The 8,776-nt window shown below is 43.6% G+C and overlaps 1 protein-coding gene across 1 annotated transcript; it reads right to left on the bottom strand.

The window, feature by feature from the left end:
* Window positions 1-934: 934 nt before the first annotated feature.
* Window positions 935-1,882, bottom strand: LOC115643083 (olfactory receptor 52R1-like). Its single transcript, XM_030546892.1, has one exon. The coding sequence runs from the start codon at window positions 1,880-1,882 to the stop codon at window positions 935-937; it is 948 nt and encodes a 315-aa protein (XP_030402752.1).
* Between the last annotated feature and the right edge of the window lie 6,894 nt (window positions 1,883-8,776).

Raw genomic sequence — 8,776 nt, 5'->3', positions numbered from 1 at the left:
GCGCGCTGCGTTGCCTCAGGGTCCGATCCCCCGCCGGAGAGTCAGACGGGTCCCGGCGGAGTCGCCAAAGATGTCAGGGACTTTAACCCCGACGGCAAAGTTCGTTGTCTGACCGCGAGAGAGACAGGCAACACCAGCAAGGTCCGATCAAAAGCTCTTTATTGACAAGTGCACGCATCAATAGAGAGCAGCTCGTCTCCAGTGAGAACCAGCCTGCTCTTTACATCCTAGTACAAGCCTATATAGACAGTTCCGTCACGTCATAAATTATTCACTGGAGCAACCCACTCCTTTTTTTTAACAACTAGAAACTAGACACCTTTAGTATACATGCATGCCTAAAGTTAGAAATGTAGGGGAGTTAAAAACAAACAAAGAACAAAACCAGGGAGTGAAAACAAGGAGGCTGCGAAACTAGGACTCTTATCAGTTCTTCGAAGGAGCTGCCCGAACACAGCACATCTGGTACTATGCCAGGAATGCAGCTTCTCTCTTATCTCACTTTTTCCCAGCGCTTGTGAGACATGCTGCTGCTTCTCAGTGTTTTCCACTCAGGGATTACCCACAAACCTCTGTTAGCCTGACTTTGGTCAGGTTGGCATACCTGGTTTTGTCTGCTATATCTTTATTCAGGCCTAACACGAGCAACTGAAGTGGGGCCTTTGTGGGGAAGAGGCACAGCAGGGAAGGAGCCTTGGTGGAAGAGCCAGGGCAAGGGGGGATTGCAGAGGCCTAGCTTCCGGCAATTAAAAAGGGGCAAACCAGTGAATTATACATGGGCTGATTCCCCAGATTGCCATGCTGGCATAGCACAATAAGTTCATAAAAGGGTTTAACGTTTCTCTCACTGTCCAGGAATTGATTCAGGAAAGAGGGCCCAGCACCATGTTACCAGCCATCTCTGCACAGAGCCTGAGTACCAAGATAAAAAAAATTAGGTCCATTTACGAGTAAAGAGCTTGAGCAGTCTGTCCTGGATCTGTTTTGTCCTCAACCCATAGATGATGGGGTGAAACAAGGGGGGCACCAGAAGGTGCACATTGGCAATGAGAACAAGGACATGCAGGGGCACTTTGTGGCCAAACCGGTGTGTGAGGGAGGAGAAGAATTCTGGAAGGTAGAAAGATAATATGCAACAAAGGTGGGAACCGCAGGTCCCAAATGTTTTCAGCCGGGCGTCCTTTGTGGGGAGGCTGAAGATGGCCCTGAGGATCTTGATATAGGACATGGTGATAAAAGGCACATCCAAACCTATCACAGAGAATACCACAAAGAGGCCATAGTAACTACTGATGTGGGTATCGTTGCAGGCCAGCTTCGCCACAGCTATGTGTGCACAGTAGGAGTGGGGGATGATGTTGGTTCTGCAATATGACCACCACCTCACTAGGAACGCATAGGGCAATGCAAGGATGCTGCTGCGCAGCAGCACAGCCAGGCCAGTCTTGGCCACAACAGAATTTGTGAGGGTGGTGGAATGTCTCAGGGGATCACAGATGGCCACATAGCGATCCAAAGCCAAGGCCACCAAGATCCCAGACTCCATTGCTGTAAAGCAGTGAATGAAGTACATCTGGGTGAGGCAGGCACTGAAATTGATCTCCCTGGAATTGAACCAGAAAATGCTCAGCATTTTGGGCACAGTGGCCGCGGACAGTACCAGGTCGGTGATGGCCAGCATGCAGAGGAAATAGTACATGGGCCCATGGAGGCTCGGCTCCATCTTTACGACAAACAGGATAGTGAAGTTCCCCAAGATGGCTATAGCATACACGGTGCAAAAGAGGATGGAGATCCAGACATGGGCTGCCTCCAGTCCAGGAATGCCCCTCAGGATGAAGATGGAGGGGTTGGTGATGTCGGTTGTGTTGGAATCTGACATGGAGTAGGGGAGGTGTCCAACTCTGAGGCACAAGGCTGTCACCTGCGTGTACCGTGCGTTCCCCTGACATCCTGTACATGCCCAGGCTCTAGGGTGATCGTCACAGTTCTAATGCCTGAATGGAGAGACAATGTTAATATAAGACAGTACACGCACTAGTGGAGCCTATTCTCATGGGTGAAGCAGATTGGTCACTCTTGACACAGTGAAAAATAACGTTACAATTATTTAGAGAAATGAACTATGAACAACAACCCCTCTAATGCCAATTCAATACTTTATGATACTCCATGCATCAATAATTCCTACATGGCAGGGTGGAGTAACCTTAAGAGGCAGCAGTGGGAAACACAAGTGGGAGTTTAAAGACATCACTTAAATATCCATGGTTGGTAAAGCTAAGGATCACCAAAAATGAGGTTATTAAGTATATTGAGAAGAAAAGGAATCTTAGAAAAAAATTATGGTAATTCTTGTGTTTTAAATATAAACTATTAAAAAATGAAGGTAAAGATTAAAAAAAAGATTTGAAAGGATTAGGAAACAATGGAAAAGCTGGTCTTGGATTAGTTCAAGAAAAAAATTCTAAGAATATAAAGAATGCTAGTCAATGACAAGGTTTATGCAAAACCAGTCTTGTTAACCAATCCTGAAATCATTCTTTTGTTAGAGTGAATATTTGGTGTATCAAGGCAACTGTGTATATGCAATAATATTTGATTTTTCTATTTCATTTTAAGTTATGAAGGTAAAAGAGTGAGGTTAAATAATTAACACTCTACAGCATCATTGGAGCACACATAAAATGGACCGAAGACTAGCTGAGTGAGAGACCTCAGAAAGCACTTGCAGTGACTGGGGCTTTTACTAGTGGGGTTCTGCAGGGATCAGTTCTGGGCCTGATGTTATTCAATATTTTCATCACTGACCTGAAAGGAAATAGAAAATCAATAAGAATAAAATTTGTGGAGGACCCAAAGATTGGCAGAGAGCTGAAAATGAGGAAGATAGGTAAGGTGACCAGATAAGAAGTTTAAAAAATTGAAACTAGATGGGGGAAAATAGGCTCCTATACAGAAGAAGCCCCATATTTTGGACTGTCTTTAAAAAATTTGGACACCTGGTCACCCTAAGGACAGGGCAGCCATATCAATTCATCTGGAGCATTGGTAAGAATATTTACATTGGTAAATGTATTAATACAGTCAAATGCAATCTTATCCTCTCAGAACAGGGCATGCAGTCCTGACCCACAGTCTGAGGTACTATATTATGCAGTATAATGACCCTGACAAGGATTTAGAGGTCATTGTTTAAAACCAACTCAAAAGGACAAAAGTACTGATGCAGTCCTCGGAGGCATAAAAAGGGGAGTGGTGAGTTTTAGCAGGGGATGGATTTTACCTCTGTAGATGGGGAAACCAAATGCATCCAGTTCTGGGGTCCACATTTTAAAAGGATGTGGGAAGATTGGAGAGGGTGCCGAGAAGAGCCAGAAAAATGATTGGAGGCTGGAGAAAAAGCCGGACAGTGAGAGACTTGAAGGGTTTCATCTCTTTAACTTATAAAAAAAACCTGATCAAGAGGACACTTTCATGGGGAAAAAACTGTGCATAGCGATGGTCTCTGTAATCTAGAAGAGAAAGACAAAACAAGGCCCAGTGGATGGAAGCTGAACGTGGACAAATTCCAGCTGTAAATAATGGCCAATGTTCAGCCCTGAGGGTGCTTAACCATTGGAACAAACTGAGAAGGGAAGTGGTGGATTCTCCAGCTCTCCATGTTGGCAGATCCAGGCTGAATGCTTTATTGCAAAATCTGCCTGAAGGCTGGTCTACAAATAAAACGCTATAGCAGCCCTGCCTTGGTGCTTCTTACACTATGACACCAAAGACAAGGCTCCTTCCATCAACATAGTTAATCCTCCTCCCCAAGAGGTGAGAGGTAGGTGAACGTAAGAATTTTTCCATCAACCTTTTCATGACAAAGATTACGAAGTGGTGAAATACAATCCATATGATCAAAGATAGAAAAAACCAGGATATGTTTAGTTTGGAAAAGAGGAGATTAAAGGGGGGACGTGATAGCAGTCTTCAAATACTTCAAAAAGCTGCCATAAACAGCTGGAAGAAAGTTGTTCTTTCTTACCACAATGGGCAGGAGAAGAGGCAATGCGTTAAAACTCCAGCATAGCAGATTTAAATTAAATCTCATGAAAAACTTCCTAACTGTAAGAAGAGGAGGACAATGGAACAGGTGGCCAGGGTAGTCGTGGAAGCTCCATGAACAGAGGTTTTCCAAGCAAGTGTGGATAGCCATCAATCTTTGATCACTAAGACACAACAAATCCTGTATCTTGACAGAGGGATAGACTAGATGACTCTTCAGGTCCCCTCTAACCCTGTGGTCCTATGATTCTATGATGTAAAATCCTAGTGTTAGACCCAGCCTTAGTCACACACAGTCTTTGCATCAATACAGGGGTAGCTGGGTGAAAATTAAAGGGCTTGTATTACAGAGAAGGTATGACTGGATAATCTAATGGTCCCACCTGACATTAAACCATATGGATCTATCAATAAAAAAAGTAGAAAAGTAGAGCAGGCAAATATATTTACTGTGTCTCGTAACACACAGACAAGGGAACATTCAGTTACATTTCAAGCCTGAACATACAACACTGATAAAAGAACCTTGTTACCATAATGTATATTTGACCTGTGGAACTTCTTGCCACTGATATTATTGGAGTGAAGAGCTGAGCTGAATGGGATACACGAGTGGTTTGGCCATTGTACGCGGTGCTGGTGGCACGACCTTTAGTGAAGACTGTCTGACACCTTCAATAAGAAGACCTCATTTTCAGTTGCTTATAAGTTTGCCAAATTTTAGGCATTTGGACTGAAATTTCCCTAGCTGCATGTCTGCTTCCTGCAGAATTCTTTTTGACAGTTTCCAGAATAACAGTTCAGCTGATTTCTCAAAGGAAACTAGGAGAAAATACGTCTTGCCCATGCCGATATTTTTTTCTAATTGTTCCAATGAGGAGCCCCCCAGCACCTCCTTGCATTCCAGCAGATAAAAGTCAGATAACAGTTCCCCAATTAAAAGCCACAGCTCTGAAATATCAGAGAAGGAGGTGACAGTGCCTGTGCATTAACACACAGCTGGCTCCTTATTCAGTTCTGACTCCAATGGTAGTTTTGCCTCATTGGAACCTGAACTAAGTACGGGCCATAGTCTCAGAATTCGGTCTTATATAGTATATCTCCTAACACCTTTCATCCTGAAGTATCCACTGTGCCACTGAAATGCAGACACTTTGGAACCACAGACCATCAGCTAGGATGAACAGGGGTACATAGAGAAGAGTGACATTTTGGCCAGTGATACTGGAGAAAATTCACCACCTATGGCAAGGACCCTGGGATGTTTAATGGCTGCACAGATTGAAAAAGACCACAGACTTACTCTCTATCCCATCACACCCATGTTGCACTCGGTTTTTCTTGCAGACGACTTCCTCAGCAAGTGATGGGTTCTTGTGAATTCTGAAACAGAATTGTCCTTCCTGGGAATCCCTGTTAGGTAGCCGTGTCCCACATCTCTCTCGCCCCAGCATCTGTGGCAACATCCCACGCTGAGAGCCAACATAGGGGCTTGCACCATTCATAATATAGTTCTGTGCATTTCCCAGTGGGGTTTGCTCGGCCTCTAGGGGAGAAGAGGGAATCTGTTTGTAAACAGGCTGGAGACAGGCCTGTCTCTGCTTCTGTGCTAATTATCCAACTTTAGGAGTAAACAGTAACTGAGGGACCTTCTTTGGCTCTGTGCAGAGTCAGAGGAGAATTGGTTGTTTTCTATATTTGTTTATTTTTTAAAATTATAGTTAATTAGGAAGAAACTAGGGATAATGCCTGGAGAGCAGTAGGGTCCGAAGCCCTGTGAATGCTCAGCAGGGATAGAGAGATAGTAGACAGACAGATCTGGAGAGAGATGACTGTGGGGGACAAAAAGACTTGCTGTAAATACAGAGGGCTTTGGTATCACCAATCAGAAATTCTCATCAGTAACTATCATTATATTGTGCAGCACCTTTCATTGAAGGATTTTGAAAACACCTAGCAAAGGAAAGTCACTTTGAACACGTCCCCGTTATACCAATGGGTAAACGGAGGCATGGGGACACAGGATTTGGCTAAGGTTACACAGAGACAGAGTGGCAGGATGGCAGGCAAAGCTCAGATTCCTGACTTCCCTTCCTGACCCATGGTCTGTCCATCCCACCAAAAGGGACATGGAGTCCTGCTCTGACAGGGACTGTTCATTTTGTGGGATGCGGTGGAAAGGGTGGATGAGTCTGCACTATCCTCTCATGGTGAATCTGAGGTTTTCAGAACTTGCTGGAGTTTGCAAGCTCCCCACTCCCGGGAAGGATGAACTATGGGTGCCCACTTCTGCTCCCACTCAGATACCTGCCGACAAATCACAGTCACTGGGGTTACTTCGAGGGAACAGACTTAGTAAAAGCAACACCAATGAAATGTTTCTGCGGACAACGGCCTTGTCTTCCCCCTAAAGATGCCATGGAAAAAGGGACACCCTACAAACAGGATAGAGACTGGATAAGTGTTTGCGCCAGATTTGTTCTTGCCCTCTCTGTTCATTTCCTCCCAGCCTCTCCCCGCTGGAACTGAAATTTAATGTTTCAGGATCAGACTTCCCAGGACTGTCGAAGCTTCAGGGCGCTTGGATTCCCAAAGCTGAACTCTCTGCCTCCTCATCGAGCTAATCTGGGGTATTTCTCCTATGCAGAGCACCTGAGCTTTTAAGTACTGGAATGAGACTAAACAAATGTTCCTGTCTGTACTGAACAGCGGTGCTGTGTTCACCTGTATTCAAGTTACTAACACTCTGTAGCTGAAAACCAGGCTTTGACCTTTATCTGTAGCTATCACAAATTGGTGCTAGGACCTGATTTACTTTCTTTATCGATAGACTTATAGGATTCAAGGTCAGAAGGGATCATTAGATCATTCAGTCTGACATCCTGTATAATATGCACCATTACATTTCACCCATTTACCCTTGTATTAAAGCCTGGTCTACATGAAGATTTTATATCATCATCAAGTATGACCGCCTACCAGGATGCAGGATTTTTTCCATCTAAACCATCCAAGACAAATGGCTATCCAGCTTTTTTTGGAAAACCTCCAGTGAAGGTGCTTCCACCACCTCCCAAGGCATCTATTCCATTGTCCTCCTGTTCTTACAGTTAGGAAGTTTTTCCTTAGATTCTATCTAAATCTGCTATGGTGTAGTTTAACCACATTGACTCTTGTTCCACTCAGTGTGGTAAGACAGAACAAATTTTCTCCATTTTTATGTAGCCTTTCAAATATCGGAAGACCACTGTCACATTCCTCCTCAATCTCCTCTTTTCCAAATTAAACATATCCAGTTCCTTCAGGCTTTGCTCATATTGCTCGTATTCCATCCCTCGGATCATCTGTGTCTCTCAGCTCTAGACCATTTTCAGTTACCTACATCCTTCTCCAGCTGAGGCCTAACCAGCACCGAGTAGAGGAACACTATTGCCCCTCATTACTTCCATGTTCCGCCTTTGTTAATGCAACCCATAATTGCATTTTATTTTTTTCCAGTACCAAAAATCCACACTCCTGAGAGATGTAGCTATATCAACATAACTCCAGTGTAAACAGCATTAAGTCAATGGATGAATTCTTCCATCAACTTTTCAGAGAATTATGTTCCCAATGCTGGCAGGAGAACTCCTGCCATTGGTTTAAGTAATAACTACATTGAAGTGCAATGGCAGCACCGCTGGAGCATTTTACATTTAGAGAAATCAGAGGTTATTGCATTTCCCTTGCCCATCCAAATGTGGACTCTTGTTGAAGGATGAAATTGGATTTATTTGAAAAGACCAGTTTTCCATAAACCATATTGTTTCCTGGCATTAATTATATTCCTAGAATTTTTCTGAACTAATTCCAAACCGGCTTTTTCATTATTTCTTAAACTTGTCAAATCTTTCTTTTTTAAACTTTCACTTTATTTTAAAAATTCTTTTCATTTAACACAGAACTGTCCTGTATTTATCTTTTTTGTTAGTTTTGGCTCTGCTGCCCATTTGCATACTTCTGGTTCCAAATGACATATGTGATTGATCAGTCAATTCATAAGTCTGGTGTTCATAGCTCCAAGTTTCTACTGTAGATTCTAGTTAACATCCTCCTTGACAGCTAATGGACTTGAAAAGATTACATTAACTCATGTGATATGAGTACCTCACACTGCTTCTTTCCAAATGCAGAACCTTTTCTAGCTCAACCTGTTGTAGGATTTTTTTTATTCTTTAGATTTTTAATAACCTCCTTTTTGTGACCCTTAGCCCCGGCATGGCCAGGTCAGTCCCGAAAACCTGCCTTTGCTATGACCACAAGTGGAACAAGTGCCTGAAGCAGGTAGTGGAACCCTTGATGGAAAAATGCCATCAAAGTCAGATGAGCAAATTTGTCCAGTGCTTTTGCCAATGACATCCATAAAGGGATGTCCTGCAGGTATGACTGACAGATTGGGTCCTGCAGGTATGACTGATAACTAATTTAGGAATGGAGCCCTGAAAGGCAGGCAGATGGAAGCTCCCCTCTGCACTGGCAACTCCCACAGAATAGCTGGTTCACTACGTATCAATTCTGTCCTTCTTTTGATCCAAACCAGTGAAGTCAAGAGGCGTATGCTGACACATGGGCAAAAGTAGTGCCTCCATATTAACTGCCAGGATATTGTGGTCACATCACATGGAGAGGACACTCCATCCTTCCTGGCAGAATGAACACAACATGGTATGTGGCATTTATGGGTTAT

The sequence above is a fragment of the Gopherus evgoodei genome, unplaced genomic scaffold, assembly GCF_007399415.2.
Source record: "Gopherus evgoodei ecotype Sinaloan lineage unplaced genomic scaffold, rGopEvg1_v1.p scaffold_50_arrow_ctg1, whole genome shotgun sequence".
NCBI lineage: Eukaryota > Metazoa > Chordata > Testudines > Testudinidae > Gopherus > Gopherus evgoodei.
Note: the sequence above shows the minus strand (reverse complement) of the source record. Positions and strands in the feature narration are given on the sequence as shown.